The sequence below is a fragment of the Thermobia domestica genome, chromosome 14 (assembly GCF_964235325.1).
Source record: "Thermobia domestica chromosome 14, izTheDome1.hap1.1, whole genome shotgun sequence".
NCBI lineage: Eukaryota > Metazoa > Arthropoda > Insecta > Zygentoma > Lepismatidae > Thermobia > Thermobia domestica.
In genome coordinates this window covers 126925985-126942651 of record NC_137467.1, presented here as the reverse complement: position 1 = coordinate 126942651, position 16667 = coordinate 126925985, and the positions used below count along the sequence as shown (strand labels likewise).

Here is a 16667-nt window from a genome sequence, read left to right as displayed (position 1 = left end):
AAGTTGTATGTTATAATTTTTCGTTTCAGAATGTCTTTGGTATTTCTTTTATGATGATATAAGTGAATAATCTTCGGCAAAGTTTATATTAATAACTTGAGTTGTTGTTAAACCTTTGGTTCACAAGTTTGTTTCTTCTCCACACGAGACTACAGACATGACAAATTTAATTCTCACACTTTGCACTCGCTTTCAAAGCAGTCACCATTAGCTGGTAAAGTAGTTTTTCCGTTACGATTTATGAAATTTGTAACAAAACCCGTCAAGAAATTACTTTAATGAAGGATGGAAGAGTTGATATCAAAGTTGAGTACTGTAAGCTAATGAAAATCATGTAATAACTTCTGGTATTTGAAAATAATGTCAGCTACTTTTAATTCAGTAACTGGTATTAGATTTGGTTCAAGCTTGAAGATCTGGAATGCACAAACTCAGTGTAGCTAAAATAAAAACGCAACAAGAATGGACGAGATTCGAACGTAGGACCAGCAGCAGAAAACTTGTTCACTAACCCCTCATCTATCAAGCAATCACCTTTTATAAGTTATACATTTGCATGCAAATGATACCATTATACGTTTTTGCAACAATGTTTTTCCCCTTTTTCTTTTCAAAAACGTAACATGTATACGACGATTCGTTTCGTTTTCCACTAGAGCTCTGAAAGACATGATTTTGTTTGTGTATAGGATCTCCTTTAAAAAACAGTTCTAGCAAATACAACTCAATTCACACAACAGTAAAACAAAAAGCTCGTACTGCCTTAGAAAATATTCCTAAAAGAGCGAAACAGTCTCATGGACCAGGCGTAACTAACGGGAGTGTGGTGAGGGAGGCCTACAGTAAAAAGGGGCACACTGAAGTTTCAACTTGTACTTTGGAGGATTTTATATAATTTCACACTTTTTCCTCAATGTCTAAACTGCAACTACTTCAGCCGTAGATGAAACAGAAGTTGTGAAGGAGCTATAGATTGTGAAGTCTACTTAAAAGATATATCACGTCCTTGCAGCAACAACTGTAAGTTTTTGAACAGGAATGAAGAACAAGATTGATTGAAAGTTTGACTTAGAATGAAATAACTAAAGATCCAATCTTATATAACTCCCATTGATAGTAGTGTTCCGTTTTTGCTTAGCACCTATTCTTTTATATCTTTACCTATGGTGCATGGGGTCTTTGTTTGGATCCTCGCTTGCGCCGAATGAACTTTATTATCGACAAAAACCGTGTACATGAGTTTTCTCGAGTTTCTCCCGTTTCCTCCCATTTATTCATTCCACGGTTTCATTCATTTCTCAGCATCAATGTCTCCATAAGGGTAATCGGTATAATCATGAGACGTAAAACTTAAATATTTCATTTCATTTTTCTTTTAGAACTGTATCTCACTTTTCCTGTGGCGAGAGAAACATCTAAGCGAGCATTCAGAGAATTAAACCCCTAAATCTATATTCATAGGACAATTGTAGAGATGAAGTTGAGCTATTTGGCAATTTTCAGTATGGAAAGCAAAAAATGGCAATATATTGATATCGAAAATTTAGTTAACGAATTCCTCTCCGAGAAAGATCACCTGTACAGTTATTTTTTAAATGGTAATTTATAATTATACTTACGTTGGTTGAAATTTCTCCATAGTTATGTGGGCGAGACACTAAAAGCACCCCTACCAAGAGGTGAAGATGACATGTAAAAGGCGTCAAATACAAAAGATATTAGTGTCGAATTGATGTGCAAAGATAAATAGTGACACTGTGGATGCTGCGTAACTCCGAATTAAGCCTTGGTTGGCATGAAGGTGACATTGGGAGAGTGACAGGCAAAAAGAATCGAATATATCCTATATTTGTGTCGAATGGATAGTTTTGGGGATCACTGCCATAAAAGGTGGTATTTCAGATGTGGATATGTCCAAGGTTGACGCTATTGGTATGAGGTCATTGGATGAACCAGTGAAGACTTCAGAACAGTTCCTTTTTTGTGCGTTTTAATACACTGCTTCTGAAAGTGATAAGGCACAAATACTGGTATCACACTCAGAATTATCGGAGATATAACTTCTGGGGAAACATTACTAACTGCTCACTCTCTAAAATTTTCACTGCTTTGCAGGAGCATAGATAAGGTTTTTTGATAGTATGTTCAACTAAAATGTGTATCATCATCTCTAAAATTAGATATAATTTACAGAATAGTAGTGATTTCTTGAGGCTGGAGCTCTGGATTGCCAATGACTGCATTCTGTGTATGTCCCTGCTCCTCTCAATTGTCATGAGCTCCTCTTCAAATCTAAGACGTAAAATGTAAATAAGAAACGTATAACATAGAATATAATATATATATATATGGAAAATATGTTATTATAAATAAGAAATACAGTAGAAAATAATTTTAATACATAATGTTGAAGGACAAGCTTTTTTTAAAAAACAATCGTACTTGAATGTAAAATATACTTTTAAAACAATCTTCCATTTATGTAAGGCTACAAACAAGTGAGGAGTGCCATCTGGTAGCTCCTATTCATCTCTTCGAACAGAAAACTATATATTTGACACAAATATTTTTCGTATTCTATTACTTTTGCTTTTTTTACTTGTAACCGCTTTCCCTTCCTGGAATGGTTTCAGTGTCTTAGCCTGCACAGTAGATTGTTCAGATGGTAATTTATACGTATAGTAAATTCGTTTGAAATTCCTCCAAGAGTCAGTGTTGCACTGTACTTTTTTCTTCTGAGTCAAACTTTCTAAATATATATACATACAGTACTGTATGAACTGAATTTTGTATTAACTTCTGCCTGTCGTCGTTGTGCAAACATTCATGATGATATGCCGCAGGGAAATGAGTTACATTAAGGTTGTAAGATTTAATATCAAGTTAGAAACATCGCAACTTAAAGAAACGCATCTAATAACAAATATCATGCTTGAAACTAATTTCGAATTAAAGTAGCTGTGACAACATTACTTCAAAATTGAACTTGTGGAATGCACAGTATGAGCGTAGCCCAAAGAAAATAATCAAAAAGAATGGTCTTGATTCGAAGCTCGGACCATACACGTAGGAGTAACTTACATTAACCATTCACCTGACAGACAATGACGCACAGGGTTTGGCACTACTTTATCAGATGGTTCTATCAAATGTCACCTAAAAAACACAAAAGTAACAAATGTTACTGCTCTAAAAAGTGTTCTGAACAAGGAGATGTCCATTATGCACATTCTAAGTAAGTTACAAGAGGTTTATATCCTATCAGAACTGCGCATCCACCAAGTTAACTTTTGGAATATTCATTACTTCTCAATCCAAGTTAAATTTTGGATCGAGAAGCAACTAATCGATTGAGACATGTATTTCTGGTGCATAAGAAAACGGGGCAAGCGTTTGTTAATAATTTGGACTTAGAATTTTTGTAACAATTTCAATGTCCGAACTGTCGCAAATATTAACGGGTGTCCACAGTCCAACCAGTCACTGGTTTGTCCAGTGGTCACCAGTAAATATCTGTACCAAAATATTTACTATTCTCTTAGGTATTGATTAACATCAATATCATCTCTCTATGACTTACCGTTTCCGAGATATTGGCCAAAAAGTAGTTCCGGATTCGGAAGATTTGAAGAGCCATATCTCAGGAACCGTACGTTATAGAGAGATTATATTCATGTTGATCAATATTTAAGGGAATGGTGAACATTTTGGTACGTAATTGTAACCGGTATTCACTGACCAACTGGCCACTTGGTAGCTGGCCAATGTTCCCCAGTTATTGACCAAAAGTGTTCCAATTTCGGGAGATTTGAGGAGCCATATCTCAGGAACCGTTAGTCACAGAGATAATATATTTCGCCAGAAAGAGAGGATACAGATAGAAAGATTTACTTTTACATGTAGGAACAATCACAGTTACACTTCTCACTCCATTTCTTCATTCTTTTCGTTCGTTGTGGCAATGCTCCAAGAGCATTGCCATCTGATTTATTTTTGAAATTTAATTTCCAGTAACGATAAAAACAAGCATTTCAAGAATAAACGTTTCAAAGAGTATAAAATTGATTTCTTACATATCTATATCGAAGTTTCAAAGTGAAGAATTTTGGCGTATAATTGCAGTCTCTTACCAAAATGTATCAATTAAAATCACATTTCAGTATATAAAGTTTAACTGTTTCATAATCAAGGTACACAATGAATCAGAGCTCACACCTAGAATGCGTCATCTGCCCTAATTGAGAAGAGCTCTTTTATGTTCAACAGGATTTTGAATTTTACAAGATGTTTGTGAAAGAAACTTAAGACTCTATTGAAATATGAAATTATTCAATGTCTTCAATGTGATGCATAAAAAGAGACTGAAAGAGTCATTGATCACTACATTGTCATCAATAAGTATTGTTTGGTTATGAATAGGACAACCCAAAAGCATAAAAAGCATAACAGCAATTTACACATATGGTTGGTACCTTGACCATGATTGTGGTTGTCTAAGGGTCCAGAAGAAACTAATTTTAAAAGCATAATTTTAGAAAATAATGCATAAGCATAATTTAAAATATATACCACAATTCTTGGAAAATTCTGTTTAACTGAAAGTTTAACATACTGTATTAATATTTTTTGAAACCAATATGTGTAATGCTAAATCATTCAGAACATAACAATGCAATAATAAATAGTTTATTTTCGTAAACTTTTCTTTGTAATCATTTGAAATGGAGAAAAGAACAAAACAAAAGAAGGAAACGCTCTTTCAACAATGAATAGTAAACAAGAAAAACATACTGTATTGTTATGTGTACCTCTTGAACTTAAGCACTTTCTGTACTTTTTGGTGGTATCTTCTACTTTCTCTTTCTATATATATGCACCTCTAAGGAGCACACAAGTGATAAAAAATCTGATTTGAGTAAAGCATAACCTCTTTACAGTGCATTAAGTAGATAGTTCATTAAATATGAAAGAGCTTGGTTGCATAAAGTATTAATAAATAGATCAAGATATTGAGACTTTTTAATGTATAGTAAATATACGTACATTATACACGATTAGAAAATAATTGAAATTAACAATAAAGCATAATAAAGTATAATTTCAAGAAAAGCAAAGCGGAATTAAACAAAAAATAATGCATAATTTAGGTTACTCTAATTATGAATTTCCTGCCTACTTTTCTAACTTTAAGCTAAGTGTAAAACTTACTTTACCCTCTCCCTCACATACAAGTATAAAGTCAGTTGATGATATTGATAAATGACAACTGTTTCAGTTTATTGATAGCGAGAAACTGTGATTGATGAAATATTAGTAAATAGGAAGCAAATTTAGACTAATACTTGGTTTGGATTATTTATGTTAAAAAATAGCATAAGCAGTATGAATCTTAATTTGTAGAAGACGAAGTGTAATTATAAAAAAAATAATCATAATGTTGGTTGTTCTGCTAATATCAATCTTAAGTTATTGAATATCAAATCATTTGTTTTATTTTTGAAATCTGGCTTATTATTTAATGCTTTATCTTTCAGTGTAAACTAATAATTACCAAATGCTCTTTAAATGACAGAAATGCCTGTGAGACATTTCCAGATGTGGATATAAATTTTGAATGTGAAAAATTGTTTACAGATGATCAGCCAAAGACATTGACATCTAAAACAGAAAACTTAGAAAAATCCTGTCCTATCAAACCTGTAAGTATGGATATAATTTTTATTTATAAATGAAGAGTGGAATTTAAAGGGGTTAAAGTGCTATTTTGTCCGTTCTTTTCCGTAGAAAGGATGCATAAAGCAAATTCAATAAAGTCAAAAATAACAATAAGAATGATTTTCACATTGCCTCGTTGGTAAATCTGTCAATGGACGTTGTTGGATATAAGTTCAGATCCTGTTCGCCTTAAGAGGCTGACTGTGTCAATCACTGATAGCTGCTTCCAAATGAAAATTTGAACCACGCTGTTGGTTGTTAAATGTCCACATTTAGATGCATGTAGTTGTTAGAGGTAGTTGTGGTCAAGATAGAGACTGCTGATACAAAGAAACAGGAAAAATGTAATGAAGGGAGTATTGTTAACGTAAGAAAAAAGGTATGAATAAGTTTCCAGGGGTATAGAGCTCCAAGAATAAGACCCTTCCGCTCAATTGGCCTTCTTCACAATAGTTAGCCTAATTTTTGTTTGTGTAAGATACGTCCTGTTGTTAATGTTTCAGTTATTAGTCAGAGGCTAAGTGAAGAAGTATTACGTGGGGCTATGCGGGCTGTAATTCTGCTGCTAACTAATAATGGGAACAGATGCCTATAAAAATATTTTGTTCATTCATTTGCTAAGCTTGTGAACCCGGTTCTTCATTTCTTGATGTATTTATGACGTAAGGCACTCTTTTAAAGTTAACACTAAAACTATTTAAACTTGGTCCTTAAAAAGGTGTTCAGTCAAAGTACCAACTTTCTGTAATTATAAAATATAGCACTGGCACTCGTACTAATAATTGGATTATAAAATTTTTTAGACTCAACAAATTTATGTAATGCGTTATATTCTTTGTTGATACCCTTTTTGTTTAATTTTCATTAATTGTTTGCCGTGGATTTAAATACATATCTCATTCACTATAATAGCAACAGCTTCAGACTAATATTTGCATCAATAGAAGTAAGTGAGAACAAGAAGTTTTAAAGAAAAGGTACATCGAAGTTCAAAGACGCGTTTTCGTTTCTTTTTCTTTCTTTCTTTCTCTTTTTCTTTTCTTTTCCTTTTTTTTTTTTTTTGTTGGTGCCTAAGGCTTTATTTTCTCCACGTACATAGTATCACCGTATAGCTCAATTTACCTATTTGAAGACCTGGTGATTTTTATAGAGAATGTGACCTTGTCTGTGCGATTGACCGTTGTCCGCCCACCTCACAGCTCAATAGCAGTCATTCAAATAACTTTGTAATCAAAATAGAGTAACATTTTTATGAGAGTAAAGTTGTAAATGAGATTGTGTATACCTGGGTCTTATACACAATCTCATTTACAACTTTACTCTCATAAAAATGTTACTCTATTTTGATTACAAAGTTATTTGAATGACTGCTATTGAGCTGTGAGGTGGGCGGACAACGGTCAATCGCACAGACAAGGTCACATTCTCTATAAAAATCACCAGGTCTTCAAATAGGTAAATTGAGCTATACGGTGATACTATGTACGTGGAGAAAATAAAGCCTTAGGCACCAAAAAAAAAAAAAAAAAAAAAAAAAAGAAAAGAAAAAGAGAAAGAAAGAAAGAAAAAGAAACGAAAACGCGTCTTTGAACTTCGATGTACCTTTTCTTTAAAACTTCTTGTTCTCACTTACTTCTATTGATGCAAATATTAGTCTGAAGCTGTTGCTATTATAGTGTTTGCAATGCTATCTCCATTTTTCCTAAATCCAATTTAGTTTAAGACAATAATGATAATAATTTGAACATGTGTTTCATTTTTATTTAAAAATGTGTCTTACTTGAGTTTAGTGTAACATTATGAATATATATTTTTGAAAGAAGCAATTTCATATCGTGAACTTTTTCTGAGGAAAGGTGCATTTCAAATGAGTAATTTTACACTGAATGTGTAAGAAAGTTCGGATGTATATATACTCTTTTCATAGTGTTCATCCAATATTATTAATGTAGTATTTCGATTATTTCTGTCGTTTAAACATACACGACACTAATGTAAGTAATTATGGAATAATCGCTAATTCTCTCGTCTTCGGTGCGAGCGGTATCGGGTTCGATTTCCGGTGGGGGCATTCGGTCGAAAAAAGTGTAAAAAGCTTTTTCAGGTAGGCCATTCTGAATGAGGTTTACCTGGGTTTTCCTCATTTACATCAAGCAAATGTCGGGGTGGTACTTAACATATAGGTCCCAAGTAGCTGCCTTACCTCCCTAATCCTTTCTTTCTTCCCTTTCCCCGGATAATGTGCTCGGCGAGTGACCTCATCTCTCAAACCTGACGGGCTAACATGGTCATAGATACCGAAAGCTCAGAAACCTACATCCTAAATCCTTATGCAATAACTTGAATAAGATGCTTATATCTATTTAGTTAATTTGTTGCATTTTGTGATTCAATGTATGTTAATATTACACAGATACTTTAAATTTATTCCCGTGAATATTTTAATATGGACAACGGATATAAGCCAATAGTTAATAATAATTTTCTGGATATTTTACATTATACGTAATAGACATTTTGTATGAAGTATTTCGTACAGCGGAATACACCTGGAAAATCATTTAAATATTGGACCTCATATATTTATTTATTTATTTTGGGATCGGGGAACTCTCTTCTTCGATGGATGCTTCGAGAAAAGATGTCACCGCTAGAAATAAACTGGTCATATTTTTTTTCTCAAGAATATTGGTTTGCGTTGTGTCATTCTGTATCGGTGTCTGTCCATCATTTCATTCAATATTTGTCATATTACCCAATATTAGTATTAGAGATTTTGGATTATTGTTTAAACCTATACGAATCTAATGTATTTAACTTATGTCATAACTTTCATAGGATACTTACTTCCATTTACTTACTTTTTTTAGTTTAATGCATACTAAAATCATGCAATTATACAAAACCTTTAATGTCATAATTTTGATTATGCTCATTTTTCTGCTTCCTGGAATAAATTAGTTCATTATTTAGTATTGAAAAATGAAAGACAACACTACTAATAGATTGAAAAGAATTATAATACATGTTATTACTTCTGTAAAGAAAAGTGGCGAATCCATGTTTGAGTGACTAATCCATGTTAAACAATAATGCTATATGATGTAAAATCATACAATATGGCATGTTTCTGAACACTTTTATTCATATTTACATCGAAAAGAATTGTTCCAACTATGGAATATCACAAGTAAAAGTAGTTAATATAACACAAAATAGTATGTAAATATACTTTCTAATCAGCTGAAAGTCAGCATTAGAATTCTAATACAAAACTACCAATTAATTACAAATATAATTCCTTTTAATTCCACATCAATTCTAAACGTGGAACTAAGATTTGGTCTATTAATGACTTTAATATATTTCTGTTTGGAAAATTACATTAACTGTAGAACATTTATTTTACATGCAAAGTTGTTGCATATGAGGAAAGTATATATTTGACATCGAATAAATCCTTGCTACCCGAAGCATACCAATTCTTTGATTTTAAGGCTTTGTGTATTGACTTTCTACATTTGATGCAAGTATCAACTTTCTACAGGTTTCGTAATTGCTATAGAATGATAGGGAACTTTGCTTTGTATATAGGAGAACCACAATATAACCCACGGGCACGACTTGAGCAGTATAAACTCGCATGATGTGGGATCAGACTAGAATGTTGTCCTGGAAAATGTGTTAATCTACATTCGATGATGGTTAATGAAACATATTATTTTTTCTGAAATATAAACAAAATCGCTTGAGTCGCTTTCAAGAATATTATCCGAGAAAACTCACTTTTAAGAGCAAATTATCCTCTAATAATTACTTCTATGAAGAACGAATGACATTGTAGTATAGAAATATCAACCTAGTAATTGTTCTACTTAGAAAGATGAGATTAAAATTTGTGCAGCGATGTTATAAGAGATGAGAACTTACAGGTTAATGTGGAGTCTAACAATATAGGTACGAGGGAGCCCAGGTGTTAAGAAGCATATATATTTATTGCCGATAGACCTCCTTTCAAAAAGCCCAATTATCGATTTTCACCTTTATATGAACAATACTGGGTGTAGTGAAAAATTTCCTAGAGTATTTAAAATATATTAAATATACTCTTACACGTAATTGAACATTTTGAAAACAGTTGGAAAGAATTACACTTTACAACATATGCATTGATTGTATGAATCAAGAAACATAATTCTGTTACATCAGCTCACAACAGATATTGCCGGATAATGCTTGGTCGGCATATCGATCTCTGTCATGGCTATTTCTACTCTCCCAAAGTACAGTTCCATATATTTTAATCCAAGTTATTCCCAAAATGCCTCATGATGTTGAATCAAATTATGTGCTCCTACCAGGGACCACCGGTGATAAAATCATGTAAGTTATTAAAGTACTACATAAAGTATTCTCCTTTGAATAGACAACACTATCTGTTGAAAGTGCATTCATCTACCAATTTCATAGACTAAAAAATCTCAAACTTTCTGCCTAGAAAGCAAGAGTGAGTCATTAAAGTTAGTATGTGCTAAGTCAATCTAATCAGTACTGTTTAATAATACATTGTGGGTGAAATTTAAAAAAATCAGGGCAAAGTGAATTTACAAAACAATCCGAGTAAATTCTGAGATGAGACAAGAACTAATCCTTCGATAATCCAGACGAGAAATAAGTCTTCCATAATAGAGAGAAGACCTTATTTTTCGTCTCCTAAGCAACACTATTTGGACAGATTGAAGATTGTAACTATTCATTTAGCGACCCCGAAAACTATGAGTTCTTCACTAATCTTAGTGAGTTGGACATTTTAATTTTCATCCCCACCATATGGATGGGGGCTAAGCTTAGACTTGAACAGCTTCGGGAAAATTACTATTCATCTCAGTGACCTCCAAACTATGGATTCGACACTAACATTAGTTGATTTCGATTATTTTTACATATTACCCCACTACCAACTCGTCATATAATAAAAACGCACCCTCCTACTAAAAAGGGAATCAATGCGTACGCCGGGAACTTTTACTTAGGGAAATGTTTAAAATAAAAGGGTGTATTAACAAGGCAATATTCTTTAACTCAACTATTAGTGATAATAACTGGTTTATTGGTCTCCTCCCTCTCAACCTTCATTTATACATATCAATTTGTTTACAATAAACCCTTACATGCTGTAATTATTTCTTGGAAGGCACTGTGCCCCCTGAAGAGAAGGATTAAGCATGTCTATTTTGTTAATTGCCTTGATCGAAACTCCGAAACAATGAAATCATGCTTTTTCAAAACCAGACGTGAGAATGTGTTTATTTCGTAGTTTGAAAGGAAACAAATATATCAGCAAACCTAACATTTTTTAAAAATTGATGCAATAAGCATCTGATACTGATTGATAGAATTGGATTTAAAGATAGAATTGGATTCCTTTTCTATCAAGGGGTGTGTATGAGAAATTGATTTTGAGAAGGGTCTAGGATTTGAAGGGAATTATCAAAAACGATAAAATTGCTAGGCTGTCAGCTTATTTTTTTTTAAAGAAAATGCCAAATTTCAGTTTTTTAAGTTGAGATTCTAGTGATATACTCATTTTTTTGCAAACAATCGGACTCTTCGCTACTCCTCCTTGGTATATTATTATAATCAATATGATATGATAACATCTCAGTTTTGATTGGGGTCTAATATAAACCGAAAATATTTTCATTCTTTGTCGTTTGGACATACATAAAATTGGATTACACACACTATTATGTTATTTAAGTAAAGATACTGTTATAAATAACTACATAAATTGACTTGCGTCATTCACTTTCCAACTCTTCTGCGAATAGAGGCAACCGTAGGTCCGTAACCTTGTTGTACGATACTACACGCACGTATATAAAGGGACAATAGTCTTTCATCTTTTCTGACAGAGAAGTGCACTTTTTACAACTGGGTACGTTGGTTTGACGCGTTTGATGTATGTCCGTTTTATAATCTTCCTAGGGTTGGACAGAGAGAAGACACATGTTTAATCATGCCATAAATAATATCTCCAACAATTCACAGCCTGACACCATCTATTTCGATTTATATAAAGCCATAGAATCCATTAAACATATTTCAACTAATTTAAAAATCTCCAATAGATCCGGTATTCATGGGCCACTCTTAACCTTATTGACTAGCTACCTACAAGGGCGCATCCAGAGAGTCGTCTTGGCGGGATCAATTTCTAACCCGCTGCCTGTAACATCCGGAGTAGCACATGGTAGTGTACTTGGTCCACTCTTATTCATATTGTATATAGATGACCTGGCTAATGGCTTCAACTCAACTCCAGCAGAATCTTGTTATTTGCAGACGAATGTAGAATCTTGAGGGAAGTGAACAGTAAAGAAGATACTGACCTACTTCAAAACGACATAGATAATTTTTCCTCTTGGTGTAAAACCTGGCTCTTAAAAGTATCTCCCGATAAGAGTAGATAAATAATATTTTCTCTAAAGAAAAATATTGTACACACCAAATACAACATAAATGGTTCATCCATCACGAAAGTCAATAGTCACAAAGAACTTCGAGTTACTTTTGGCACAAAACTAACTTTTACAGAACATATAAACCCTATCACTAAACAATCAATGCGTCTTCTAGGACTTTTGTAGAGATGAACAGAGATAAGGATCCTCTCTTCCTTATCAACGTTCTACAAGGCAATAATTTCTGCTGAAATGGAATATTGTTCATCTATCTGGACACGACAGCTCCTAAGAACCTATCCCGGCTAAACCCAGTTCTCAACTTCTTCCAACCAGTAGTTCAGAGTACCTCCCACACATGCGATGACAAACCATAAACTCTTACGAACACTAAATACTCGACTAACTGACACTCGTCATAAAATCAGTGATCTGAAATATCTCTCCAAACTCAAATATGGCCAGTTCAGATCCGAAACGTTACTCTCAGAATTGTATTTCCGAATTCCGTATAGGAACTCGTAACATACATCTTTTTTATTTAGTACTATCTAGACTGTTGATAGTTCAACGCCCTCTGTTCTACAGGCTTCCTAAGTTATACAATGAAATATCACATACACTCGTAGATTTATTTAATTCTAAACTGCATATTCGTTATGACCTCGTTTTAATGGGTAAATTCTAGTCAGCTATTGTCAACCTTTCTTCTTCTTCTTCTTCTTCTTCTTCTTCTTCTTATTATTATTATTATTATTATTATTATTATTATTATTATTATTATTATCTTATGTCACCATCTCTTTAATATGTTAGATATTCGAGTTTAAACTAGCGCTCAGCTATCTGGAATTTTGTATGTAAATAAATAAAATAAAATAAAATATAGTGATTACATAGCTTGTGATGATGGAGAATTATCTACAGGCACTATATACAAAGGAAATAACTATTACATGGCAACAGCCACTCGGGAGCAAAGTTTTTTACAAGTCTCTAAAATTAGGTGAAGATCTCACTTCTATCAGGATTTCTTGTTTAGAAGTTGACTTCCAATTTCTAGTGTATATCATTGTGATTACCTAGTTTGTGACGATGTAGAATTATCTACGGGCACTATACAAAAAATGACTATTACATAGGCAACAGCCACTCGGGACCAAAGTTTAGTTACAAGCCTCGAAAATGTGTTGAAGATCTCAGTGCTAGCAGAATTTCCTGTGTAGAAGTTGACTTCCAATTTCTTGTAATTTCCGGAATCGTATTGAAATCGAGATATGTGTGTCCGCGTCCCTAAATCAATTCACATTAATGTACAAAGTTTAGGGGGGAGGGAGTAAGCCTTTTCTGTAGGTTTTTAAATTTACTCCACCGTGCAAAGAAGTATATATAGCTTTGCATGTTTTATACTGCGCATTTAATGTTAAAACAACAGTGTCCAGGATTTTTGCTTTGAAAATAACATCCTTATAAAAAGAAGTAGAAGTACATGAAACAATACTGAAAGCTACCTCAATAGAGACACTAGACTTCCTTGTCACAAAATAATTACATTTATGGATTGATAACGTAGACAAACTATTTTTTTTTCTTTTAGCCCTGTCTTTAACTTTTAATTCTTCCCTGCGGACGACAAAGTACAATGCACCTGCACTTTAGACCCTGCGGAGCTCGTACTACAATAGAGAAAAGTCGAAAATTCTAGAACAGTGCAGGAAAGAATCACATTTTCTTGTACAGAAAGAAGTAGGTTGAAACTACATCGAGTGACATCTGAGCTATGTTGAAACACAGTAAGTTCTGACAAAAATAAGTTTTATGGATCACATTGTATGTATGCAACGCCAGAACGACACCAACAAACACCTAATGCGCAATTAAGCGACTTTTAAGATAGCCCCATACTTGTCGTATAGTGCAACCTCGAGAAATCGTGGCATCTTAGTGCAGCATTACTATATTTGTCGATCTTGAGGCATTAGTGGCTTAGTAGGGATGTCCACGGTGCAAGACGAAGAGCTTCCATAACAGACGAACCTTTGAAGAGGGTATACATAAAGGATCGTTCTGTCCCATAACATTCCGTGGTGACGGAAGCCTTAGTATAATCAACTCACCGTTGGACATCCTTGTGAGGGCACGAACTCAAAACAACCGATTGTCGGCAGTTATGTTTTCCCCAGTTATTTTTTCAAACGTTTGTCTTTAATAATTACGCAGATCACTAAAAAATCTTCAGTAGTGTCGTAAGTGACTGCAGCGGCGAAGGTAATACAAGGTAATTATATGAAACAATAACAGTAGTTTTTGTCTGTTACAGCGTAGCAACTGGTATTCATAATTATTAGCATGCAAATGAGCGAAAGAATGAATAACTTCTAGAGTACCTATTGAATCATTACAATTAGGCTTCTGATATAGAGGCAATAAACTACTTATTTCACTCACTTCTGGTACTCACTAATCAGAACGCAATTAAACCGCTTTATAGTTGTAACGTCCTCAATGATATATTTCGGCCCATAGTCATTTCGGAGTCCTACTTCTTCGGAGGATAAAATGTTTTCTATTCCCTGCATTGAAGTATTTGGAATACGTTTTCTTCCTTTTCATGCTAGGCCTCAGGACCTAAGACTATGAACTAATCTTGACATATGGATGTATCTCGCACAAAACCCAGTTGATTGTCGGTGACCACTATTATGCCAAAATCTACGAGAAGTAGGTCCTTATGTCTCAGACACACATTCAACATGTATAAAGTAGATTACCTGCACAAAAATCAGATTTTTAGTACTTCCTTTGTTGCATCTCACCTCTTCCGAATTAATAAGCTAGACGTGTATTTCTTTTCTTCCTTCCCTTTTTCTTCTTCTAATTGATAGTTTCTGTAAATTGGATAAAGGAACTAAAAGTAGTTATCATGAACATGTATTTTGTTCGAATTTTGCAAAATGGTTGGACTTCTTAGTTTAAAGTAATATAAGTATTTATATAGATTTCTATGCTCTTCTTAGGGTCACTACCACACAAAACATGTGTTGCTGGAATTGGTGAAGAATAAAGAAGATGAAGCAAAAGCGGCCACTTTAAAAGGAGATTATATGGTAGAGTATCATTACTTTATGCAGGGAGAGCACATTGGATGCCAATATCTTGAATTCACATTTGACGTGACAAACAAAAGGAGAACAGGATAGGAGTGATAAATAGAAACATAGAAATATTAATGAGACAAACTTCATAGCTTTATTCAACATCACAATCTTTGTCAACGTATCTCACAATATGTTTACCGAGAAATACCCATGGGAGATGAAATTGGTTTGCAAAAATGGTGTTGCATGATATTTTGTTGGAAGTTGTTAAACAAGTGATCAAAAATTTGAAAACCGACTTCATGTCTATGTTTCTAAATCGCTTTAGTATTTCGTCTGCAATGTACTACTAACCACTCAATGTACATTTTTTAAGAATCAGCCTAAATATTCTTAGTACCATCGGCACATGTTAACTACCTGTCAGTTTTTCATATTTCTTGTAAACTAAACGCCTATTTGATCAATATTTTAGAAATAAACTTTTTAATATTGTCACTAGAAGAAAACGCTTTGTATATAATTACTTTGATAAGTCACACGCGAATAGAAGAGTCAGTTCTTAATGATGACGTGGAGCATTATGTAATAACCTTTCATAATCCTACTTAACAGGTTGACTACCAAGGCCAGATTCCGTGTAACACTCTGTGAGATCAACTAATAAAAGTTTACGAAAATGAATAAACATTATAGTACATTTTGAGTCCATTTTTATAGAGCCAGTTGCTTCTAGGGCCAGGTTACGAGTATCGTGTAACATTTTGGACCCCAAAAATTATTTTTACCATGTTAACAAGTGACAAGTGAAACCAATATACGGATATAGCTTCTTGGAAACAGTTGGTGAGTTGGGACACAAAAATGAATATCACGGCCTCACGAATGATAATACTTAAGACCAAATCTAGGGCCTCATGCCAGTCAATCTGTTTTAATATATAAATCAGACCTGTTTTATTGAATGTCATAGATTACTTTTTCTCGTTATACGAGAAGATGAAATACTTATACTATACTAATGCGATTATCAATGTATATTTGGGTATTACATGTTTGTAGATATAAGATTTTTTAAATGAAAGAACGTTAGTGATAGTTACTTGTCCGCACTGAGTATTTTAGTATATCGTTTTCCTACATGTAAGAATGTTAGTGAGAGTGAATCTGAAGACGATATATTTACAATTTTATCTGTAGTAGGTAGAATAGAGAAAAAACTTTACCTTACATTTTGATAACATTAAAATTAATGTAATACATTCGTAATAAGTTAAAATAAATTTAGTGTACATTTTACTCTACACTGCATATAATAATATGTAATATAAAGTTGAGGATCAAGATGCAACCTACTGGTAAGAAGCAATTGTTGGATGTCCTTGTTGGT

The 16667-nt window shown here is 33.4% G+C and overlaps 1 protein-coding gene across 1 annotated transcript; it reads left to right on the top strand.

Annotated features, from left to right (window-relative positions):
* Positions 1-3695: 3695 nt before the first annotated feature.
* LOC145669997 (uncharacterized) lies at positions 3696-15379 on the top strand. Its single transcript, XM_081738338.1, has 3 exons — positions 3696-3710; positions 5535-5699; positions 15197-15379. The coding sequence occupies exons 1-3, from the start codon at positions 3696-3698 to the stop codon at positions 15377-15379; spliced, it is 363 nt and encodes a 120-aa protein (XP_081594464.1).
* Positions 15380-16667: the final 1288 nt, after the last annotated feature.

Excerpts from the sequence above, each read along its gene's own strand:
- LOC145669997 (XM_081738338.1), top strand. Across the intron at positions 5,700-15,196 it reads AATCCTGTCCTATCAAACCT|GGTCACTACCACACAAAACA; the intron begins GTAAGTATGGAT and ends TGCTCTTCTTAG.